The sequence below is a fragment of the Vigna umbellata genome, chromosome 1, assembly GCF_029865625.1.
Source record: "Vigna umbellata cultivar VRB3 chromosome 1, Vumbellata_1.0, whole genome shotgun sequence".
Taxonomy (NCBI): domain Eukaryota; kingdom Viridiplantae; phylum Streptophyta; class Magnoliopsida; order Fabales; family Fabaceae; genus Vigna; species Vigna umbellata.
This window is the reverse complement of record NC_142165.1, coordinates 7,118,669-7,143,443: the sequence shown is the minus strand read 5'-3', so window position 1 is coordinate 7,143,443 and position 24,775 is coordinate 7,118,669. Positions and strand designations below refer to the sequence as shown.

The following is a 24,775-nucleotide window of genomic DNA, read 5'->3' as shown; positions in this document are numbered from 1 at the left end:
ATTAAAATAAATATAAATTATGATAGTAAATTTTTTCGATGATGAAAAACAAGCTTAGTTTATTCTGTACTCTTATTGTTATATATAGAAATATACAATAGAATTTTCTTTTCATGTTAAGAGTTTATTATTATTGACAACTATTATTTTTTATTAATTTTCCAATACACTTTATAAAACTGTTAAAAAAAAGTGTTATAAGTGTTTTATATTGTAAAAATATTAAATATAGTTTTTAGGTAGTTTCTTTTGTATTTCTTTGATATTGGTTTGATCCTGTGTTTTTGTTTTTATTTTTATTTTTATTTTTTATTACATGTCAAATACATGGGTAGCATAAGTTTTGTTTTTTAAATTCGAAATATAAAACTATTAATTTTCTTTGTTTATTAAATTAAAGGGTTATTAATATTTGATTTAGAATTATTCTTAATTTGTGATTCCCACTTAATAATTATTTATATTTTTAGCAAATTGTATTTATTTTTTAAAACAGAAAATATTAAAATTGAATTTAATTAGCTTTATAATAAAAATAATTATTACAAACATAAAATATATTGTTACTTCTTAAAGTAATCTTTAAAATATTAAAATAATAATCATGTAATATTTTTTAAAATTTCTGCTCCGCAATTACTACCTCTTCAGTGGCTGCAACTCTACTCGAGGTTAGAAAATTGTCCTCTGAAATTGAATTGCTTACGTTAGGCTTAAACGATGTCGTTTGACGTGGACTGCTCCTAGTCCGCGACATTGACTTTATTGACTTTTTTAAATTAAACGCAATAAACTAACCGGACATAAACACGTCAACTTCACCCAGCAAAATAACGATTGAACAAAAATAAATAATTTTTAAATAAGAACCTTGATTAAAAAGAACAAAATTTTAGATATGTAATAAAACAAAAGTTTTATACAGAAACTCAATTAAAAATATCCATTCCCTCAAAAAATCTATTTATACTAATAAAAATGATAAAAACGCATGGTGGAGAGCAACAGGGTGCTGATATAGGATAAAGCAGTGACGACGCAGCACTGTAACAGGGTGCTGATATAGGATAAAGCAGTGACGACGCAGCACTGTGACCATGACTCTATTATTTATCTTGTTAGAGCGACACGTAAATTTGCTGAAAGGAACTGTCTTATTTCGTGTATTTCCTACTGTCACTATAGGTTCTTGAGCACTTTGGAAATGTCAGAGTTGTTGCCGCATTCTTTGGGCAAATTCACTTTCAGTCCAAATGGAACACCAACTAGGAGAGGAATAGTAGTAACACCAAAATATAGGCATCTGAGGCCGTTTCAATGTGTGTGCACACAGGATAATCGAAGCATTGTCGTGAAGAATGGCAATGATTCTCTGGATATATGCCGGGTTGTGAATGGGATGTGGCAGACCAGTGGCGGGTGGGGCAGAATTGATAGGGATGATGCTGTTGATGCTATGCTTAAATATGCTGATGCTGGACTCACTACTTTTGATATGGCTGATATATGTATACAACTTAGTTAACTGCTTCTACTTGCTTTCCTGTTTGAAATAATGTACCCCTTTAAGGAAATTCCTTGACTACACGCTGAAGTTATTCTTTAGAGGAATAGAAGGCGATAGTAGATTTGATGTGTTCAAATTTGAGTGTTATGTGATTGTTGGATGTTTTAGATGTGGATTCTTCCCAACATGAGCTTTTTGCAAGCCTTCTTAGAGGTTATGCCTTTTGAGGATTGTTCTCATTGTTGTGTTCTTCGGGCTTTGCAGATGGACCTGCTGAAGATCTATATGGGATTTTCATCAACCGAGTTCGTCGTGAGCGTCCTCCAGAATTATTGGAACAGATCAGAGGGTGAGTTGACCAGTAACTGTTGGGAAACAGCAGTATTTGTTCCCTCCTCTGTGAACCCCAAAATGGGCACTGTGCGGAAGCGTAGAAATGAAAGCGTAGGAATAGAGAAAATTAACACTGAAAATTTTAAGGTGGAAAATCCTCTCGAAAAAAACCACGGGACCTAGTCCAGAAAAATATCTCCACTATAAAAATAGGATTACAGTGTTTCTCTCACTCTGAGGATCTCTATGTAAATACCTCATCCTCTCGGATGGTACACAAAACTCTCAGTTTTTCACACTCACAAAACAGACTCTCTCTGTTTTTTCACTCACACTACCGTGGTAGCTATCTCTAACTTCTCTTTCTCTCTTCACCGAATTTTTCTTCTTGGTGGATGTCTTTCATTCTGCTGCACACACTGGCTTCACTTTATAATAAATGAAGGAAGTAAACGTTAAAAAAAAGGATGAGTGGTTGTGCTGAAAGTCTGGAAAAGTTGCGTGCATTATTTTTGGCATGGGAACAAGTCTCCTGCATTTCAGCTTATCATTGGGACCCATAATTTTGTTTTATCCAACAAAACTCCCCCATAAAACAAATAAATGGGTCTTCTATCTGGAAGATACCACCAGACCAGCACCTTGGCAACAATCTTCAACCTTCTTGGTTGGAATTGACTTAGTTATCATATCGGACCAATTCAAGTCTGTATGGATTTTTTCAATCTTCAATTTCTTCTTATCCACCGCTTCTCGTATCCAATGATACCGCACATCAATATGCTTCGAGCGTGAATGGAACATGGGGTTCTTGGTTAGATGAATGGTACTTTGATTATCACAATTCACCACATAATCATCTTGATCATGTCCTAATTCACTTAGGAAATTCTTCATCCATAGCATCTCTTTAGAGGCTTCAGTCACCGCTACATACTCTGCTTCAGCAGTAGACAATGTCACACATTTCTGTAGTTTTGACTGCCAAGAAACAACTCCCCCTGCTAAAGTAATCAGATAACCTGATGTTGACTTCCTTGAATCGACATCTCCAGCCATGTCTGAGTCTGAATATCCGATTAGCTTTAGATCTCCATTGCCAAAACACAAGCTTCTTTTGGCAGATCCTCTTAGATACCTTAGTATCCACTTAACAGCTTCCCAATGCTCCTTTCCTGGATTTGACAGGAATCTGCTCACAACTCCTGCAGCATAGCCAATATCTGGCCTTGTACAAACCATTGCATACATAAGGCTACCTACGACAGAAGAGTAGGGTACCTTGCTCATTTCTTCTTTTTCTTCTTCATTCTTTGGACATTGCGACTTGCTAAGTTTGAAATCTCCTGCAATTGGAACACGAGCAGATTTGGCATTGTGCATGTTGAATCTTTTGAGAATCTTCTCAATGTAATCTTCTTGAGATACCCATAGCATTCTTCTAGAACGATCTGTGGAGATTTTTATTCCAAGTATCTTCTTTACTGCACCCAGGTCTTTCATGGCAAAAGACTTGCTCAATGCCTTCTTGAGAGCAACTATTTTAATTTTGTCATTCCCTACAATCAACATATCATCAACATACAAGAGAAGTATGATGGACTCACCATTTTCATAATGCTTCACAAACACGCAATGGTCTGCGGAGGTCTTCTTGAAATTATGTTGGATCATGAAGGAATCAAATTTCTTGTACCATTGTCTTGGAGCTTGCTTCAGACGAGACTTTTCTTCAGACGACACACCAAGTGTTCTTTGCCTAGTTCTTCAAAACCCTCTGGTTGCTTCATGTAAATTTCTTCCTCTAGGTCTCCATGTAAGAATGCTGTTTTGACATCCAGTTGTTCAATCTCCAGGTCTAGTGTTGCTGCCAGACCGAGAATTGCTCTAATGGATGTCATCTTCACCACTGGTGAGAATATTTCATCAAAGTCTATTCCTTTCTTCTGGTTGCACCCTTTCACGACAATTCGTGCTTTGTACCTTGGGCTTGGGTTGTTCTCTTCATTCTTGAGCTTGAACACCCATTTGTTCAGTAATGCTCTCCTTTCTTTTGGTAATTCTAAATCATAAGTCTCATTTTCCTTTAAGGATTGCATCTCTTCTTCTATGGCTTGCAACCATTTGCCTTTGTCTTTCGTCTCCATTGCTTCTACAAAGCTTTGAGGTTCACCTTCATCAGTAAAATTAACATATTCATCTGAAAAATACCTTCTTGACGGTTGCTTCTGCCTTGTTGATCGTCTCAATTGGGGTTCTTGCGAAGCATCATCAATTGGTTGATCTTCTTCCGTCAGATTAGGTTGATCTGCTTCTTCAGCCATTTCATCAAGTTGTAACTCTGGTTCGGCTTGATGAGTTTCTCCCCCTAAGTTGTTCATCACAATAGGGCTTTGATCACTTATCAGCTTAAGTGTTGGTTTCTCCACTTTCTTGATGTCTTGGATTGTCTGATCTTCAAAGAACACCACATCTCTGCTTCGAACAATCTTTCTGTTTGCAGGATCCCATAATCTGAAACCAAATTCATCTCTTGGAGAACCAAGGTATATGCACTCTTTCGCCTTAGCATCGAGCTTTGCTCTTTCATCTTTCGGAATGTGAACTGATGCCTTACATCCGAAGACTCTCAAGTTGCAATATGAGGCCTTTTTACCGGACCATACTTCTTCTGGAATCTTACCGTTTAATGGTCTTGATGGTGATAAGTTGATTAAATCAGCTGTTGTCACCACTGCCTCCCCCCAGAATGACTTGGGAAGTTTTGCGTGAGACAACATGCTTCTGACCTTCTCAGCAATCGTTCTGTTGAATCTTTCAGCTACGCCATTCATTTGAGGTGTCTTGGGAGGTACTTTCTCATGTCTGATCCCATGAGTCTTGCAATAGTGCTCGAATGGACCTCTATACTCTCCACCATTATCACTTCTCAAACATTTCAACTTTCTACCAGTTTCACGTTCAACTGAGGCGTGAAACTCCTTGAAGATTCGTAGAACTTCATCTTTTCTCTTCAATGGATAGACCCACAATTTTCTGGAGTGGTCATCAATGAAGGTAACAAAATATTGAGCACCACCAAGGGATTTTTCAGATGTTGAACAAACATCTGAGTGTACAAGATCCAAAATATGCTCTTTTCTTCTTCCACTTTTAGATCTACAGAAGGACACTCTACGCTGCTTACTTGCTAGGCAGTCTTCACATAATTCAAGTGGTTGTCCTTTTATACTCTGGAGATGATCTTTCGCAAGGATCTCTAATCCCTTCTCGCTCATGTGGCCCAGTCTTTTGTGCCACAACTCCTTACTTTCTTCTTGAGCAACATTTGTCTCTCCTTTGCATATCTTTCCTTGCATGACGTACAAAGAGCCTTCCTTTTTGCCACGAGCAACAATCATGCTTCCTTGGCTAAGTTTCCATTTTTCATCTCCAAACTGGTTGTTCATTCCAGCATCATCTAGCTTACCGACTGAGATAAGGTTTAGACGCATTTCTGGTACATGTCTTACCTCCTTCAGCACAAGTTTGTTTCCATTTTCTGACGTCAAATCACTTCTCCTATGCCCACAATTTTGCTTGTGACATGATTACCCATCTTCACTGTTCCAAAGTCTCCTTTTTGATAGGATGAGAAGAATCCCTCATGAGGAGTAACATGGAAAGATGCTCCAGCATCTACTATCCAAGTGCAGTCATCAAAAGCAATATTTAGATAGTTTACCTCAGTGATAAGGAACACATTCTCATCATTTGATACCACCGCTGTTGTGGTCTTTTCCTCCAACTTCTTTTTGGGATCTACCATATCAGGGTGTACAGTCCCATTCTTCTGATCTCTCTTCAGGAATCTACATTCTTGCTTCTTGTGACCATCTTTTCCACAATAAAAGCATGTCAGACCTTTGGAATGAGACTTGAATCTTCCTCGTGACTTTTCACGTTTTCCTTTGCTTCTGTTTTCACTCCTTCCTCTATTCTCAACAACATTGGCTTCTGAGTGACTACTCGATCCCCTTTCTTTCCTTCTGGATTCTTCATTCAGTAAACTGTCTGTGATGTTATCCAGACTGAGCTTTCCATCTGGTGCTGAGTTACTGAGAGTGACCACCAATGTGTCCCAGCTCTCAGGTAGAGAACTAAGGAGTAAAAGAGCCTGTAATTCATCATCAATTTTCATATATGCTTTCATTAACTGGTTCACAATACCTTTGAAGGTATTGAGATGCTCGATCATATTCTGGTCGTCAGAGTACTCCAACTTTACGAGTCGTCTGACTAGGTGAGCTTTGTTCCTGGGAGTCTTCTTTTGAATCATTGATTCAAGCTTTGTCCATAACTCATACGCATTAGTATAAGTTGATACATGCTCAAAGAGACTTCTATCGATGTATTTCCGAATCATAGCCACTGCTTTACGATTCAGAATCTCCCAGTCTTTTTCGGTCTTTCCTTCCGAAATTTCCGGATTTGTGATCGGCTCATACAAATCCTTGCAGTATAGATGATCTTCCATCATCGGCTTCCAGTAGGAATAATTATCTGCAGTTAGCTTGAACATGTCTCCTTCCATCTTGAGTTTCACAGGACCGTGACTTTTCGAATTGGTAGCTCTGATACCACTGTTGGGAAACAGCGGTATTTGTTCCCTCCTCTGTGAACCCCAAAATGGGCACTGTACGGAAGCGTAGAAATGAAAGCGTAGGAATAGAGAAAATTAACACTGAAAATTTTAACGTGGAAAATCCTCTCGGAAAAAACCACGGGACCTAGTCCAGAAAAATATCTCCACTATGAAAATAAAATTACAGTGTTTCTCTCACTCTCTGAGGATCTCTATGTAAATACCTCACCCTCTCGAATGGTACACAAAACTCTCAGTTTTTCACACTCACAAAACAGACTCTCTCTGTTTTTCACTCACACTACCGTGGTAGCTATCTCTAACTTCTCTTTCTCTCTTCACCGAATTTTTCTTCTTGGTGGATGTCTTTCATTCTGCTGCACACACTGGCTTCACTTTATAATAAATGAAGGAAGTAAACGTTAAAAAAAAGGATGAGTGGTTGTGCTGAAAGTCTGGAAAAGTTGCGTGCATTATTTTTGGCATGGGAACAAGTCTCCTGCATTTCAGCTTATCGTTGGGACCCATAATTTTGTTTTATCCAACAGTAACTTCATATTCTTTTATACTTTTTTCTTCTATTTGAAGATTCGAAGAAGATGCAGCTACTTTTATAGTATTTGGCTGGTAAGCGTCCTACCATATATTTCCAAATTGTTATTGAAAATATAAAGGAAAGTATGTTCTTATTGTCCATTGTATTATTTGGTGCAGTCTCACTAAGTGGGTGCCTCCGCCAGTTAAGATGACTGCTAGCTATGTAAAAGACAGCATCAATGTTTCAAGGAAGAGGATGGATGTAGAATCCTTGGACATGCTTCAGTTCCATTGGTAGTTAATCCCTCTGTATTGTGTTTATTTGATCTACAAACTATCATGGTTCAAGCAGCATAATTATTTATCCACATTTTGCAATTCTTGAAATTTTTAGGGAAAATCATAACGATTACCATCATCCATGACCATGAGACCATCATACATTTTGATTCTGTACTGAAATAGTGAAATGAGTACTGGATTCCCACTATCTAGCCAAACTACTTCTGTAAATAGTTCTAACTCTCTGAAGTTCAGGATTCTTGTGACAATTCACCTCTATCTCTAATGGATTTAGGTGGGATTATTCAAATCCAGGCTACTTGGATGCGCTAAAACACCTTAGTTATATTCATATATGTAGGCTATATAACAATTCAAGTTGATGATTTGAATTTTTGTCCACATAACTTAGTTATATTCATATGTTTTTTTCTATACTTTGCATCTGTTGACAGATGGTAGATGCTTGGGGAGGATGGAATTTGTTCCAGAGACTACTTCGGACTCTGAAACAAGTAGCTTCTAAACATGGTGTTTCAATTGCAACGGTTGCAGTGAAGTATATATTAGATCAGGTGAATTTAGTTGATTGATTTCTTCTCTCTCCAGAATTTGATGTGCTTATTGCTATAAAATCTCATTCTCATGTTATATTGATAAGGCCTGGTATATATCCCTTTCATTTTGCCCCTTGTCAAACATGCAGCCTGCTGTAGCAGGATCGATGATTGGTGTCAGACTTGGCTTGTCAGAACATATTCAAGACGCCAATGCTATATTTTCTCTTGCTCTTGATGAAGACGATGTGGGCAGCATAAGAGAAGCCACGGAGAAAGGAAAGGATCTACTAAAAGTGATTGGTGACTGCGGAGATGAATACAGGCGTGCATGAGTCATGTTGGGTTATCAAACTGGTGAAATACTGTGTTTTTTTATATAGTACAAGAGCATGAAAAGGGGGTTGGCGACAGAGGAAAGTGTTCAAGCCCATTTTTTTGACAGTTGAATTTCTGTATGTAATACTTTTATGGATTCCTCCGACTGGTAAAAAGACAAAATACATGAAAAGAGAAAGTAATGAATTCTCTAATATAGTTTTCTCAAATGTGAGTTTTAGAACAACTTTTCCTTTTTCTATAACAATAACAATTAGCAAATACTACACATATTAAAGATCATTCAAAGAAGATTACATATGATTTAGTGGTAAAATGGAAGAGATGGAGTAAGGAGGAAGAAAAATAAATTGTGTACCTTGAATAAATTGTTCCCTAATTTTATGCAAGCAAAGGAATTAATAACTCTGTATATATCTTATCCATTTTCATTCACACAATTACTCAAACAGCTTATGACAGCTTCGGTAACCACCAGTTTCAGAGCTGTGTAAATAATAACTCCTTTTCTTTTTCTCCCATATAACAACATCATATGATAGTTATTAAGTAAGAAATATAAAGAAATGAAAAAGATATCCAGAGTTTCTAAATTATTGTAAAGGAACAATTTAAATTTTTCTAAAATGTATTATGAATTCAGAAAAATTTTCTAATTTTATTGTAGAACCTTACCGATATAACAAATATGAGCATTATTATTATTTGTTTTTATTATTTTTTATTCTTATTTGCTAAATGTTTTTTAAAACTAAAATTCTTTTTCCCCTAAGCCATTTTCATTACCCCTTCCTAAGATAAATAAGATTCATTATATCACTATTTTCCTTTTCTAAATTATATCCCTTGAATTCGATCTGTTTTAAAAAAATTAAAATAAATACTTATTTAAAAATAAAAGCATTTGAATATTTATTAAATTTATTTAATTTGGTTAAATAAATAAAAAATACAGTATTCACTTCTGAATTGATATTATCCTTCAAAAGTTTTAAAATTAAATTTGTTAAGTAATAATTTCATTTCATTTTTGCATAAAATACTCTTTTTGCGTAAACCTTCTCCAGAGTTCCACCAAGTTACTTCAGCCCCAATCAGAACCACTTGTACTGGCGCCAGTCATCAAACTTCTCCTGCGATTGCAACTCTACCACTTGACCAAAGCCATTGTCAACGACAAGTTCATAGCCGAAGTTAACCCTAGCTATTCTCCATTTAACCAGATTCGCCGAAAGCCAATACAAGTCCTGGCTGATCAGACTCGCCGGCGGCATCGCCTCCTCCTCCGGTTCCGGTGCCGGTGCGTGCTCCGATTTCACTTTCCTCACATTTTAAGAATGTTGGGTCATCATCATTTCATTTAGCATTTGTAGAAATTATATGCCCATAAAGTGTTTGTAGAAATGATGAAAAACGGTGAAATACTTGTTTAGTCATTTGGTATATTTTTATAAAAATTAATCACATTACTTGGTTGTTTCTTTTTTTCACTCACCATTTATTCCTCCATTCACTTCCCTTATGTTGTGAATTAAATTAAAAAAGATAGACACACTTCTGAAATACAATAACCGTGAAGGCCACGGTAAACCCCTGCATTTGCAGTTTTATACCCATCAACCGTTCCCTTGTACAGCCTTAGCTCACCGATCACCGCTAGCCAACCAATAGCAATACCAACTATACTATGATATTGTAATCCGTGTTTTTTTTTTCTGCAGTCGTATATTGTGAGCTGCTATAAAAAAGAAAAAGAACAGAAAAAACCAGAATTGTTGTGTTTTCTTTGCGGAAGGATTACCAGAAAGCAACCATGGATGGTACGTCATCTCTGTTATACTGACTATGTTGTCTTTACTGGCATGTTAAATTGTTTTGCTTTAGGTCACATACCTTAAAATATGAAAAGGTTCAAATGTTTGGAAGATGAATAATGCTAATAAACTTTTGTGTGGGTTTCAGTCGATTCGCAGCCAACTATGGATGAAACAATTTTGGTTGGTGATGATTTAATGACCGGTCCTCCATCGCCTGTAGTACCACCGGAAATAGCCTCCCATGTCCTCCAAGGTGTTGATTTATGTGATGGACTTCTCAGGAATCTATTTCTCTGTAAGTATCGTTTTCATTAACCAGGTGCAACTGTTCTTTCCCTTAATTCCTTTTCTTGCATAAAATTAGGGAACAATTTATTCAAGGTACACAATTTATTCGGCATCTTTGGTATTATTTTTGGAATGTTAGTTTGTTTTTTATATAGATTGTAGTTGTATTTTCTGTTTTTCTTGTTGCGGTATAGTATGTATATATAAACATTTCCTTTAAGTGAATAAATGTAGTGAATTCTCCTGTCTTAATTTTAATACAGTTGTATAGAGAAGAAAGAACGTCTAAAATCCTAATAATTAATGTGTATAAAAAATAAGGAAATTAATGGCGCAAAAAGAAAATAAGAGTAATTTATTTATATACTTGGTTTTTTTTGTAGTTTAATTCTAGTAACATATTATATTCTGGAAATTGAACTTGTATCGTAAGATTTACTTTTAAGAAAAATAGCCCTTAGATCTACGTTTTTATTTTCATTTGATAGTTCTAAGTAGATGCAATGACATGCATTAAGCAGTTATTTTGCTTCGTTGTTTTGTAATTAGGATTAGGGTTATGTAGGAACGTGAGTCACTTGATATTTTTCCGACCTTGTAAAAAAAGTGGGTACACTTTTTTGGTATGCCCAGATTGGAGAAGTTAAAGGACTAAAACTTCAACAAGGTTCAGTAACAGTGCAGTATGTTAACGAGATAATTGTTTTTAGGCTTAATTACCTACTTAGTCCCCATGTTAGAAGGTAATTTTCTGTTTAGTACCCGGTTTTAAAAATGTAGGCATTTGGTACCTATGTTTTGAAATTTGTATCAATTCAATCCTATCCGTTATATTGTAAGTAACGGCGTTAAATGTTAAATGATGTGGACGACCGTGGACGAGCATGCAATTGACGCTCGTCCAGCGAGAAGAGGACGCTCGCCCTGTGGACGCAAGTGAACGAACGCTCGCCCAGCGAGAAGTGGACGCTCGTCCAGCAAGTACGTTCAGTGGACGCTCGTCCAGCGAAGCGAACGCCGAGTCAGGCAGAAGAGGACGCTCGTCCAGCGAACTAAGAGGACGCTCGTCCAGAAGCGCTCAGTGGACGCTCGGCATCGAGAAGTGGACGCTCGGCATCGAGAAGTGGACGTTCGTCCAGAAGCGCTCAGTGGACGCTCGTCCAGAAGCGCTCAGTGGACGTTCATCCACGCTCGTCCACATCATTTAACATTTAACGCCGTTACTTACAATATAACGGATAGGATTGAATTGATACAAATTTCAAAACATAGGTACCAAATGCCTACATTTTTAAAACCGGGTACTAAACAGAAAATTACCTCCTAACATGGGGACTAAGTAGGTAATTAAGCCTTGTTTTTAATATTAGATGTTTGTCTATTGCAGCCTTTTTTATCTGAACGTTTTATGAGCTTTATTATATCTTGCAGGCTTGCAAATCAATGACATTGAACCATTTTGTCAAGATGAAATTGCTTTATATAAGCAATGTGCTGAACGAAGGGTGAGAACATTGTTATCAGATATCATTTATGAATATTGATTTATTTTTCTTCCTCCTTACTCCATCTCTTCCATTTTACCACTAAATCATATGTAATCTTCTTTGAATGATCTTTAATATGTGTAGTATTTGCTAATTGTTATTGTTGGAGATGAAGATTTAGGACAATTAAGTTTGTTAGATTATCATCACCTTTACTTTTTTTTGGAATAAAAATAAATAAACTCCAGGATAAGGAGATACGGAAGCGACTTCAAGATAGTGAATTGAAGTTGGGTTTATCAATGCCTCTAGATGAAGCCAAGGGGAGGGCCTCTCAGCTTGAGGCAGAAGTTACATCATTGGAGAGGTATGTTCAAGTAGTCCTGTAATGTGGTCCATTGTCTAGAATGTTTCTTTTCTTTACATATCCTAATGGAGCATAAAGCAAGCTTTTAATAAATCCTTGAAGAATGATTTTTCCTAAGATTTTAAACTACAGAAACTTCAGCTTCTTTAGACATGATTATCTTTTATGACTAAACATTTCATTGCTTTTATTTTAAGGAAGGTGGTGCTCTATCTTACTCTTCTAAAGATATTACTGCACTTATCCCAAAATTTATGATGGTAGAGAAGAATATTTGTTCTTATTTGGACTTCTAATATCTATTTAAAAAATAAATCAAAACCTAGGACTAAGTTTTATTTTGTTTTTTCAAACTGATCTCCAATATCTAAAGCACATAGTTTATTTTTATTGAAGTTGGTAGTGAATTTGTATAAAATAAATTCTCTTTAGGCACTAAAAACTATAAACTAAATTCATAAGAGCTCTTGGATTGCCTTATATACTTCTATTGATTGACCTTATTTCCTCACTTTAGCACCCAAAACTTTTGACAATATTTGTGTATTGGATATCGTGTGACATTTGGGTGTGTGAATGTGATGTTTAAAATTTTCAATCTGTGGACATCTTATGTACCTTGGTTTCATATGTATAGGCGCCTAATTCTTGCTAGTGGAATTGAGGGCATTGAAGGTTTTCGCCAAAGATGGAGCCTACATGGCCGCCTTACTGATTCCAAGTAAGGTTTAGCATCCATAATTGTGTTTTTGTGGCACATCACTTGATTGACAATATTTTTATCTTGTGTTCCATGCTATACATGTAAAGCCTTTGTCATATTATTTGTAATTTATGCGGGCTGGTGTTTTGGGCTATCCCGGTTTGCAGTACATAGATCTTGGAATTTCAGTTTTTAAATATCTTTTCATCAAATTTTTGCTATCAAGTACGGTTATTGGATTATTAAATGGTTTTGACTTGCCCTTACCGTGTAAATATCCCTATGAAGCTATATTAGCAGTCTGATTAGTGGATTCAGGGTTTCGCACTTGTGCAGTGGTCTTGGTATTTGTTAATGCCCTTCATTCGTTAATTGTTTTATTTTCTTGTCGTTGATTTCTGGTAATGTAAATTTTGTGCAGAAATAGGTTGCAGTTCTTAAAACAGGGTATAGATAGCAGAAAAAAAAAGAATTAGTCCATTGGAGGAGAATCAACTACCAAAAATTGACTCTTGATGTGAAGATTGAACCGGCATTAGGTTGCACCATGTTTAGTTCGTCCCCCCAATACTTTAAAGTTACAACTTTTCTTTTACTTTTTTTCTTAACTTGGATGTTTTTCTTTATCTAATATTCCAAATGATAAATCAACCAAGAGTTTGAGATTTTAAGTCTGTATTCTGCATTTACACATAGAGATTAATTATAAAAGATTGGATTTCACCATTGCTGTGTTTGTTAGGAGTGTTAATTAGTTGGATCAATTCGACCAACCTATGGTCCAAATATTTAGCTTATGTAGATTCATCAAGGAAACATGTATGAGATTAATTATCTTATATTGGATATACATGAAGGATTTTTTTCTCCGGTTTATTCATGGTTTTTTTTTACTACCTATTCTTTTGATCTCTCTTATGTGATCTGTCTCGTTTATATGTTTTTTTTTTTCATAATAAAAATAGTTTTTGTGAATTTATTTATAATCGTAGGCTTAATAAAAAATTATTTTAACATTCAATGTTGTTGTGGAGGTTGTTCAAATGTAAAATTGGAGACTTTAAATGTTTAGATTCAAAACATTTCACTGTTCTCTTATATATATATATATATATATATATATATATATATATATATATATATATATATATATATATATATATATATATGGATTGAAGATCACAAATGCTCTATTTAATATAATTATTTGCCTATAAAAAAATGTTAGAGATGATAATAAAAAAGTTAGAAATAGAACAATGATTCATAAATATTGTTTTTTCTTTCTTTTTCCTCCATACTAAATGTAAGGTTTACGAAAAAATTCACTAGAGAGATCAGATCAATAAAACTTGAATCTAAATACATAAGAGATTGACATATTTCTCTACCTAAAATATTAAAACAATGAATTAATGCATCGTACTTTATATCTACTTTTCTCATTTCTGTCTAATGTGAGACTTAGATTCGTATTTCTAACACTAAACACCCAAAATTCATTATTTGTTTTCAATTTTTTTCTCAAGCACATTCTAAAATAATAGTTTATTATCCTCAATTATTAAATCTTATGTATCCAATAACCAAAACTTATGTGTGCAGAGGTTCTAATATACCCAAACATGCTCGTTTTATCATGTAAAGAAACATTGTTGAATATCATGAATTTTTTTCTACTAGATATTATTTTTTGTCAATGGAAGAAAAGAATTGAAATCGAAATGACTTAAACATGAATTGTAAATTACTGAATTTGTAATGAGCTTTTCAAGTTATCTTAACACAAGAAAATCATAAACAGAAAGCAAAATTTTCATGAAATTGAAAATTCTAAACACATCACGAAGAAATAGTTAAATGCACGGGGAAACTAAATTAACTTTGGAACAAAACTTTCTTACCTCTTCAAGCAAAAATTTGGTGTATCCTTGCAAAAGTCCTCTGAGAATTGATAGAGACATTTTTTTTTCTTTCTTTTAGAAGAAGTGAAGCTATCTCGTTTGGAGAAACAATATGTAAGAAAAGTTTATAGAAAAGTTTATACTTCAATGAAAGATACTATAATTGCATAACCTATATGAATAACGTTGCAAAATAAATGAACTAAATACAGGTAGAAATTAATTAACTGTCAGTTACCTTAAACTCAACATGAAAATATGTAAAAAATGGTGCAGGTTGTCAGGGACCGTTTTTTTCCCTTGTCTTCTTCAAAATGCATTTATTCAAGGAGATGTTAATTTATTTACGAAAAGAATGAATGAATAAGCATACTATAAGCTTTAAAAATAATTGTGGGATAAAATGAAGGATTTTTTTTTTCAAAAAAAGAAAAATATTAAATACTAATCAACAAGATTTTAAAATTGCCAAAGGTAACATCTATAATCATTAAAGTAATTTTGGTTAATGTTCATTAATTTTTTTTAAAAAATATTAAATTATAACAGAGAGATGTATTTAATTAATTTAAGAATATAATCTAAAGTCTTTAAAAGACATACCTAATATATGTTTAATATAGTAAATGTATTAAATTAATGAAATGGTAACTAAAACTTGTATTGTAAGTATAATTACACTTTAATTAGAAAAAAATGGATTAATTGTGTTTTCTTTTCAAACTATTAATTAAAATTCTATTTCTTTCCTTTTTCAAAATATGTACCAATTTCATCTTTATATTTTATAAAAGAATGTAAAATATTATCAAGAGCAAAATATAGTTAATGATATTAGAGTTTTCCTCTTTTATCTACTTGCAATTCTCTCTCTTCTTTACAATTCTTTTTTTAGCTAATTTATGAAAGGTATAGATTTTTTTTTCACTTGCATGTCATAATCTCTAATTTATTTTAAAGTTAGAGATAATATTCCATAGTAAAGAAGTTAAATAAAATTAAGTATGTTTCTGATCCATATACTATTATGTAAAATTGAAAATCGTCTTACAATAAACTTTAGGTTTAATCCTTTTCGACATCCCTATTTGTGTAGGAATGTTTGAGATAGGTCCTCGTTTTCTAAAGTGTATCAAAATGGTCCTTAATTTTCAAAATTGATATCAATTGAGTCCTTTCCGTTAAGTTGGCTGGACGGCGTTAAAAAAATTATGAGTGGATGCTAAGATGACGAACGAACGCTCGTCCAACAGCGAACGAACGCTTGTCCCTAAGTAAAATTTTTTAACCTTTAAACAGAGGTGACACTCACAGGGAGCATCCTAGAAGGTCACCTATCCTAGAATTACTACAGGCCAAGCACGCTTAACCATGGAGTTATCATGAGTTAGGCTACCGAAAAGTAAATGCATTTTGGTGATATGCGTAGCCAAATCAATCCCTTTAAGATATCCTTCAACTGTATAGTCTCATACCTACACAGTCTCCAGATCCCTCTCATTCCGGTGTATGTTCGATTCATCCATGTACCCCTTCCACTCGAAGCTGCCAGGAGCCGCTCCTTGTCTGTGTCCCTGCACCATGCTTCTTGCACCGGCGTCACTCCTCGCCCTCGTCTCAGTGCCTGGGTGTCACAATACGCACCTCAACCAACCCCACTTTAATGCCCTCCTCTACCTCTGCTCCAACTCCGTCGTCGACGACTTACTCAAAACCACTGACTCGATTACGGTATCCGCGCCTTCCGCCACATGTCCTCTCTCGGCGTCGTTCCCAATAAGGCCTCTGTCACTAACGTTGCACGCCTCGCTGCGGCCAAGGGTGACGCCGATTATGCCTTCGAGTTGGTGAAGGGCATGGGCAAGTACAACAACGCTACCCCGAGGCTGCGAACCTACGATTCTGCGTTGTTCTGTTTCTGTGAAATGCTAGACGCGGATAAGGCCTACGAGATGGAGGAGCACATGAATGGCGTTGGGGTGAGTTTGGAGGAGGCGGAACTTGCCGCGCTTTTAAAGGTGAGTGCGCGGAGTGGTAGAGCGGACAAGGTGTATGAGTATTTGCATAAGCTTAGAAGTTGTGTGAGGTGTGTTAGTGAGTCCACTACGGTGGTTGTTGAGGAGTGGTTTTGTGGTGGCAAGGCCTCTGAGGTTGGTGAGGTGGAATTTGATGTGGGGCAGGTCAAAGAGCGGGTATGGCGGAATGGGGGAGGATTTGGCATGGTCAGGGATGGATTGGTAAGGGGGATTGGGCCGTCAACAGAACGAGTGTTGGCGTCGTTGGACATTGTTGTTGTTGTGGGGAGCAATTGGTTTGTGTTGATATTGATGATTCGGAGACGGAGAAGTTTGCAGGGTCTGTTGCTGGCTTGGCCTTGGAACGAGAGGTCAATGCCAATTTTAGTGAATTTCAGGTGTTGTTGATATCTCCATTCATTGCAATGCAACACAATTTTAAATGACATGAATGATGATATATTATTGTTAGAGTTTTGTTTCTGTGCTAGGTAGGTATCAATCAGGAATCTTGATGGGTGTGACTTTTTAGGGGTGTTATTGTTAAAGTCAACAAACTTAGTATGCATGACAATTTTTTATTGGATTACTTTCGTATACAAACCCTTCGCAATATTGCTGCATCCATTATTTACTCTTGATATTGTTAGTCTAGCTATAATAGCTTGGTTTTGATACTTTTGGTTGATCCCTTACAGGCCTGGCTTGAAAAGCATGACTCTTATGAAGCTATAGTGGATGGAGCAAATATCGGGATCTACAAACAAAATTTTGCAGATGGTGGATTTCGCATTTCTTAGGTTGTATTCCTAAGTTATAGAGTTCCTTTAATTTTACTGTCTGAACAAGTTATGTATGTCTATTGCTCTTGCCTCATAATTTTACTTGATTGCTTTTGCAGCTAATTGTGTTTGTTTTGTTGATTTTGTAATAGTGCAGCTTGCTTGTGTTGTAAAAGAACTTTACAATCAGAGTGGGAATAAATGGCCGCTCGTTCTGCTGCACAATAAGCGCCTAAGAGGGCTAATGGAAAATCCTTCCATCAGGAAACTGGTGGAGGAGTGTATGAATAATGGTGCACTGTATGCGCACAATAATGTCCTCTCTCGGCGTCGTTCCCAATGAGGCCTCCGTCACTGCCGTTGCGCGCCTCGCTGCGGCCAAGGGTGACGCCGATTATGCCTTCGAGTTGGTGAAGGGCATGGGCAAGTACAACAACGCTACCCCGAGGCTGCGAACCTACGATCCTGCGTTGTTCAGTTTCGGTGAAATGCTAGACGCGGATAAGGCCTAGAGGTGGAGGAGCACATGAATGGCGTTGGGGTGAGTTTGGAGGAGGCGGAACTCGCCGCGCTTTTGAAGGTGAGTGCGCGGAGTGGTAGAGCAGACAAGGTGTATGAGTATTTGCATAAGCTTAGAAGCTGTGTGAGGTGTGTTAGTGAGTCCACTGCGGTGGTTGTTGAGGGGTGGTTTTGTGGTGGCAAGGCCTCTGAGGTTGGTGAGGTGGAACTTGATGTGGGGCAGGTCAAAGAGGGGGTTTGACGGAATGGGGGAGGGTGGCATGGTCAGGGATGGATTGGTAAAGGGGATTGGGCCGTCAACAGAACGAGTGTTGGTGCCCATGGACATTGTTGTTGTTGTGGGGAGCAATTGGTTTGTGTTGATATTGATGATTCGTAGACGGAGAAGTTTGGAGGGTCTGTTGCTGGCTTGGCCTTGGAACGATAGGTCAAGGCCAATTTTAGTGAATTTCAGGTGTTGTTGATATCTCCATTCATTGCAATGCAACACAATTTTAAATGACATGAATGATGATATATTATTGTTAGAGTTTAGTTTGTGTGCTAGGTAGGTATCAATCAGGAATCTTGATAGGTATGACTTTTTAGGGGTGTTATTGTTAAAGTCAACAATCTTAATATGCATGACAATTTGTGATTGGATTACTTTCGTATACAAACCCTTCGTAATATTGCTGCTTCCATTATTTACTCTTGATATTGTTAGTCTAGCTATAATAGCTTGGTTTTGATACTTTTGGTTGATCCCTTACAGGCCTGGCTTGAAAAGCATGACTCTTATGAAGCTATAGTGGATGGAGCAAATGTTGGGATCTACAAACAAAATTTTGCAAATGGTGGATTTCGCATTTCTCAGGTTGTATTCCTAAGTTATAGAGTTCCTTTAATTTTACTGTCTGAACAAGTTATGTATGTCTATTGCTCTTGCCTCATAATTTTGCTTGATTGCTTTTGCAGCTAATTGTGTTTGTTTTGTTGATTTTGTAATAATGTAGCTTGATTGTGTTGTAAAAGAACTTTACAATCAGAGTGGGAATAAATGGCAACTCGTTGTGCTACACAATAAGCGCCTAAGAGGGCTTATGGAAAATCCTTCCAGCAGGAAACTGATGGAGGAGTGGATGAATAATGGTGCACTGTATACAACTCTTAATGGGTCCAATGATGATTTGTAAATTATCAAATAAATGTCCTAATCATTGCATTTGCTTTTCACTGTTAATCTTTGGACAACCATATCGTTTCTTGTTCTGTTTGACTCTTTATTTAAAACTTGAATTTATCATGTTATCTATGCAATATGTATAATCTTGTGTGGGACTTAATTCACATTCGATGTCCCGTATATGATATGTTTCTGCATTAGACAGCTGAAGCTCTTGGTAAAACCAAAGTGGACGTAGACTTGAATAACTGAGAAGGTCTAAATGAAAGCTAAACTTTTTAAGTACTAAAATGTAAACGATTTTAACTTTTGGAGGTTCAAATATTTAATAGTTAATTTAGTCAAAATTCTTTGTTGTGTTTTTCATGAATATGTTATAACATTTTTATTTTCTGTTTGGCACTTATTCATATGTATTTTTAAAATTTAGTTTCAATCTGTTAAGTTTAATAACCCATTTACTTGTATATATGATATGTTTCTGCATTAGACAGCTGAAGCTCTTGGTAAAACCAAAGTGGACGTAGACTTGAATAACTGAGAAGGTCTAAATGAAAGCTAAACTTTTTGAGTACTAAAATGTAAACGATTTTAACTTTTGGAGGTTCAAATATTTAATAGTTAATTTAGTCAAAATTCTTTGTTGTGTTTTTCATGAATATGTTATAACATTTTTATTTTCTATTTGGCACTTATTCATATGTATTTTTAAAATTTAGTTTCAATCTGTTAAGTTTAATAACCCATTTACTTATATATTAATCTTTTGGATTGCAGGTATTGGCTCTTTGCCGCAGTAAAACTTAAGTGTTTGCTTGTGACAAATGATGAAATGCGAGATCACATATTTGAACTCATAGGAAGTAACTTTTTTAACCAGTGGAAAGAAAGACATCAGGTAAGTTATTCATTTTTCTGGCTTTACTTACTTTAGCAATATACGAGTGAGTTGTTGCCTATTCACAATTTAAAATGGGTCTTCTATGGGTTCTTTTTCCCTATAAATTTAATTTAAAATTTTATTATATCTGTGTCATGTTTGGGCACTTTTCTGAAATTGATTACTCCTAAGGTTAGTTCAGGAGATTTTTCATTTGGATATTATGTTTTGTGTTAATTAAATTTTATTGTACCTGTTTTATGTGGGATTGGGATTTTTCCAGGAGGGGTGTTTAGTTTTTGTGAAAAAAGGTGATGCATAATTTTTAATTGTTTGTTATTCCCTTTAGGACATTTTCCTATGTTTGACATAGGAGTAGTTGATTCCGTTTCGTGCTGTTAAGGTTCTTCTGCGTATAGTTCAACATGTGATATGTAGGTTATTCAAGATTTATATGGCTTACCCTTCTTTTTCTTTACTAGTTATCTTGTTTTCTTTACAGGTTCACTACACTTTTATGAAAGGAAACCTAAAGCTTCAGATGCCTCCATCATATTCATTGGTTATCCAGGTAATGTTGGAGTGGCCATTCTACTACTGTTCCTTCTGGGATGCGCTTGCATTTTGTTCTGTGTGACAACTTAGTAGTTTTGATCTTTTGGTATTCGAGAGGAGATGGTAGGAAGTTAGGACTTAGGGACCCAAGATTGAGGACTGAGGGTAAAGAGAATACACCTATACTGCAATGCCCTCTGCTTTAGATGAAGAAGAGAATAATCAAAACCCACCTCTCTCATTTAGCAAACTTCCCCTAAATAATTAATTTAATTCCTCTATACCTTCTGAACGGGACTCAATAACTAGTTCCCAGTGCCACCTCAATCATTTTCATTGGTGTTTGTGTATATCTTCCTACTATTTGGCCTGAGACAATTATTCTGGTTATTAACAAGAGATTTGTATTGTCAATTAATAAAGTGATGATTCAGTATATTCTTTTTAAACTTTTTTTTACCTCTAATGTTCATGAAGTTGTGTAAGCAACTTTGATATCTGTCCTTCAGGGATCAGAGTGAGATCCTTTTTGTGATGACAATTGTATGTCTCCTACAATTGGTGTGGATGCGGATAAGTTATTCTTAATTAGTTTGATCTCCAAAATATCGGCATTTATGCAAATAGTCATGCTTAATATATATATTTTGTTTGCATTTTTGTTTGTTCATTTCTTAAGCATGGTATGTTTTCATTCTATTTATTGTTGATAAGCAGAGGGGTAACACTGGAATATACTTGCAAATGTTTGGTAAAATGGTGTTTGCTCTGACATCTGAGCAAGATACTCACGATTTATTTACTAGGGTATGGCTTAACTACGTATGCTTCGGATACCCTTTCCATCTACCAAGGAATATAAAGATGCCTGAGCAGGAGCAGTAAACAAACCTACGGCACAAAGATACCTTGGATGCTCTTTCTATCTACCCAATTGGCCAATGTGTGTGGGATGTGATACCCTTCCAAACCCATAGGAATTTCAAGATGCCTAAGCACGATTTTTCTACCCCTTTTTTTATTATCAATTGCTTGTTTTTACCTCTTAATTAGTTTCATATTACAAAAATAGCGTAGAAACCGGTGAAGTTGTATGTTTGGAAATTGCAGTTGGATATCTGAATCTGATGATTGTTACTAGTGAAACATTGTATAAGAGCATTGAGATTATTCACGTGGCATCTAAGCTGAGCTTGCAAACATAAAAATCCTAACTACTTCAGCATCCAAAATGTTTGTATACCATGCCTTGTCAAATTCAAAACTTTGTTTCTTGACTACTGTTTCTAAATGATGTTCTTGAAATGTTTCAGGAATCGAAAAAAAGTTATTGGCATATGCCGCTAGGATCGGGCACTAGCCGTGAGTCTTCGATATGTTGGCTTTGCATTATCGGACCAAGTGATCATGATGCTATCGTTACTGTTTCCAATGATGTAAGTAGCTGCTTGAATTCCCAAGTCAATGAAAACAATGTCACTTCCATCGGTGGTAAAAGAAAAGGTGGCGTATTATATGAGTCCAGAAGTCCACAATTTCACAATCTGTTTTTATCCTGAGAGAAGAAAAATTATCTGCATATTACTAATTGCATATTTCAATGATAATTACTTTTTTTTGTGAGAACTATATATATAAAACAAAATGCTCAGATTTTCTTGAATTATTATGTTCTCTCCACGCTAAAAACTAAACATATCAGACATAGAGATAAATGATAGATGACACTAATAACGAATTATATGATCAACTTTAATACGGAATAAATTTGTATAATTTGATCATGTTTTTATTTTTTCTTTTATTCAATGGTCTTTATTAATTCATATATATTAATCTTTAGGTTTTTGTGGACTTAAGCTATTGCCAGCTGTCTGGGTGCTTAATTATTTTGTTTTTCTGCTTAGTCATTGCTAAAACAACGAAATGACAAATACATGCACAAAAGTATTTTTCACTGAACTTGAAAGCTATGGCTGAGATTTTTTTATGAGTTACTTTCCAGCAGCCCTAAAACATGAGCTATGCATTATTTTTCCTTTCTTCTTAGACTTTTCTCATAATCTTTGTACCAAAATTAGCTTGCGTCTGCGCAATGCTAAATTATTTCGTCAAAACTGATTTAAATATGCATATATAAGTGTTTGATCTGAATGCAACGTTTTAAACACAAGCCACACAGCAATAATTGAAAGCTTAGTTGCAATGCATGATCCAAAGTCCATTAAAAAATATCTACGAGAAAACGAATCAAAGGAGAAGAAAAAACACCACCCTTTGTCAATCTTTTCTCTCTAAATCTTACGTATTTATTTTCCCATGGAAAATTTGTGTATTTGAGAGAACCACCTAACGTTGGAGTTGACCGTGAAGTCACCAAAGTCAACTTCTGATGTTCTTGAGCCAATGATGTAAGCATGAAGTGTACATATTGAATAGATAAATTAATATGTTATATTATATGTAAACACCAACTAAAATATGAATATATATATATATATATATATATATATATATATATATATATATATTATTCACAAATATGTTTCATATATTTTTCAATTAATTTTTACTAAATATTTAAAATAAATTCAATTTACAAATTTGATTTATAAAATAATATTCACGCACACGCACACGCACACGCACACGCACACGCACACGCGCACGCACACGCGCACACACACACACACACACACACACACACACACACACACACACACACACACACACACACACACACATATATATATATATATATATATATATAATTTTTTTATGTGTGGTTGATGTGAGATTTTCAATACATCTCTTCAAATTGAGGCATATACATGTTAATTTTAAACGTGAGACTAACCATTAATAATAGCTCAATAGCAGTCAAATAATATTGACATGATTAACATAACAAACAAAGAATTTCTTTAGGATATGTTTAAGATGACTTTAATACCATTTTAAGTAATACACTTTAAATCTAAATCAACTATACAAAATTATTGTATATCCAATATAAATTTGTCTTATCTTTATTCGATATGTGATCTTTAACTCATCAAATATAATATTAAACACCAAATAATAAATATAAGTGAACAAATCATAATTGAGATTTTTGATTTGATGAGAGTTCTACACGCATGCACTTATTTTTCCAAAGGTGTTAAGAGTGGCAAAAGGAAGTTGAAAAGAGCACGTTGTCATGCATAGTTCTTTTGTTTCTTAATTCTTGTTCTATAAGTTGTGTACTTGAATAATTATTTTCATTAAATAATCCATTAGACATGATGATAAAAGTTTCCAATTAAGCACAACATATATATGTTGAACCCTAAGTAATTTGTGATTCTAAAAATTGTTGTTGCTCCTTCCTTATAGTCAAGAATTAATTTATGTTGTTCAATGATTTTGAAAATCATTATCTCCATGACTTTGAAACTCAAACACTTTTTAACATAATAACACATGCATCGTTCCTCACTCTCGTTGTGTAAGACAATTTTATCTCTCACTGACATGTGAATTAAACCCTAAGGGTGTGTTTACTTTGAAGAGATGATTTGTGGGAGAGTGAGTGGATGAATTTGAGGAGATTTGAAGGTAAATTTTATGTTGTTTATGTGAGTGGATTTGGAGGTGAGTGAGAGTGGATTTGGAAGGAAAGTTTGTGAAAATTAGTATAGAATTTGATCTGATGTGACAGATAAAAAAATGATTTAATTAATAGAAATTGAAGATTACCAAAATACCCTTAAGAGTAAAAGTAATATAAAATGATAATTATTAATATTATATATAATTGTAAAAATTATTATATAGAAAAAAAAATAAAAAAATAATTTTTAAAATTCCATTATTATTATTTTTATTTTTATTTTTATTTTTATTATTATTATTATTAAATAGAGATAATATTGTAAAATCTTCTTCTATCCTTCAAATCTCTTCTCTTGTGCGAGATAGGGGATTAAACCAATTTCGCAAATCTTTGCTTCACAATCGCCTCAAATGGAAACGAACACACGAAATCAAGTCCAATATGGATAGTTGTTTGTTGTTCTATGTCAAAGATTGCTACTCTACTCAAGAAAATCAATAAAAACATACGCACTCT

General features: G+C 35.0%; 3 protein-coding genes and 2 pseudogenes across 5 annotated transcripts; all 5 read left to right on the top strand.

Annotated features, from left to right (window-relative positions):
• Positions 1 to 983: 983 nt before the first annotated feature.
• On the top strand, positions 984 to 2,168 carry LOC148204492 (uncharacterized). The gene is made up of 2 exons (XM_088092855.1): positions 984 to 1,508; positions 1,772 to 2,168. Exons 1-2 carry the CDS (start codon positions 1,205 to 1,207, stop codon positions 1,858 to 1,860), a joined length of 393 nt encoding a protein of 130 aa, XP_087948981.1. The 5' UTR covers positions 984 to 1,204; the 3' UTR covers positions 1,861 to 2,168.
• Positions 2,169 to 7,009: 4,841 nt separating this feature from the next.
• Positions 7,010 to 8,388, top strand: LOC148204491 (uncharacterized). The gene is made up of 4 exons (XM_088092864.1): positions 7,010 to 7,091; positions 7,179 to 7,295; positions 7,739 to 7,858; positions 7,990 to 8,388. The coding sequence occupies exons 3-4, from the start codon at positions 7,739 to 7,741 to the stop codon at positions 8,173 to 8,175; spliced, it is 306 nt and encodes a 101-aa protein (XP_087948990.1). The 5' UTR covers positions 7,010 to 7,091; positions 7,179 to 7,295; the 3' UTR covers positions 8,176 to 8,388.
• An 860-nt stretch (positions 8,389 to 9,248) lies between these two features.
• On the top strand, positions 9,249 to 13,567 carry LOC124839153 (uncharacterized). 2 transcript variants are annotated; one of them, XM_088092847.1, is made up of 7 exons: positions 9,249 to 9,479; positions 9,901 to 9,999; positions 10,142 to 10,291; positions 11,716 to 11,789; positions 12,020 to 12,138; positions 12,794 to 12,859; positions 13,263 to 13,567. In XM_088092847.1, exons 2-7 carry the CDS (start codon positions 9,993 to 9,995, stop codon positions 13,315 to 13,317), a joined length of 471 nt encoding a protein of 156 aa, XP_087948973.1. In that variant the 5' UTR covers positions 9,249 to 9,479; positions 9,901 to 9,992; the 3' UTR covers positions 13,318 to 13,567. The 2 variants fall into 2 exon arrangements, with proteins under 2 accessions (XP_087948973.1, XP_087948970.1); XM_088092844.1 differs by having other exon boundaries at positions 9,259 to 9,479; positions 12,776 to 12,859.
• Positions 13,568 to 16,124: 2,557 nt separating this feature from the next.
• On the top strand, positions 16,125 to 17,168 carry LOC148204490 (proteinaceous RNase P 2 pseudogene; annotated as a pseudogene).
• A 531-nt stretch (positions 17,169 to 17,699) lies between these two features.
• LOC148204489 (proteinaceous RNase P 2-like) lies at positions 17,700 to 22,324 on the top strand (annotated as a pseudogene). The gene is made up of 6 exons (XR_015780243.1): positions 17,700 to 18,515; positions 18,816 to 18,917; positions 19,057 to 19,232; positions 20,004 to 20,124; positions 20,609 to 20,677; positions 21,975 to 22,324. The product of XR_015780243.1 is annotated as a proteinaceous RNase P 2-like (transcript).
• The last annotated feature ends 2,451 nt before the right edge of the window (positions 22,325 to 24,775 follow it).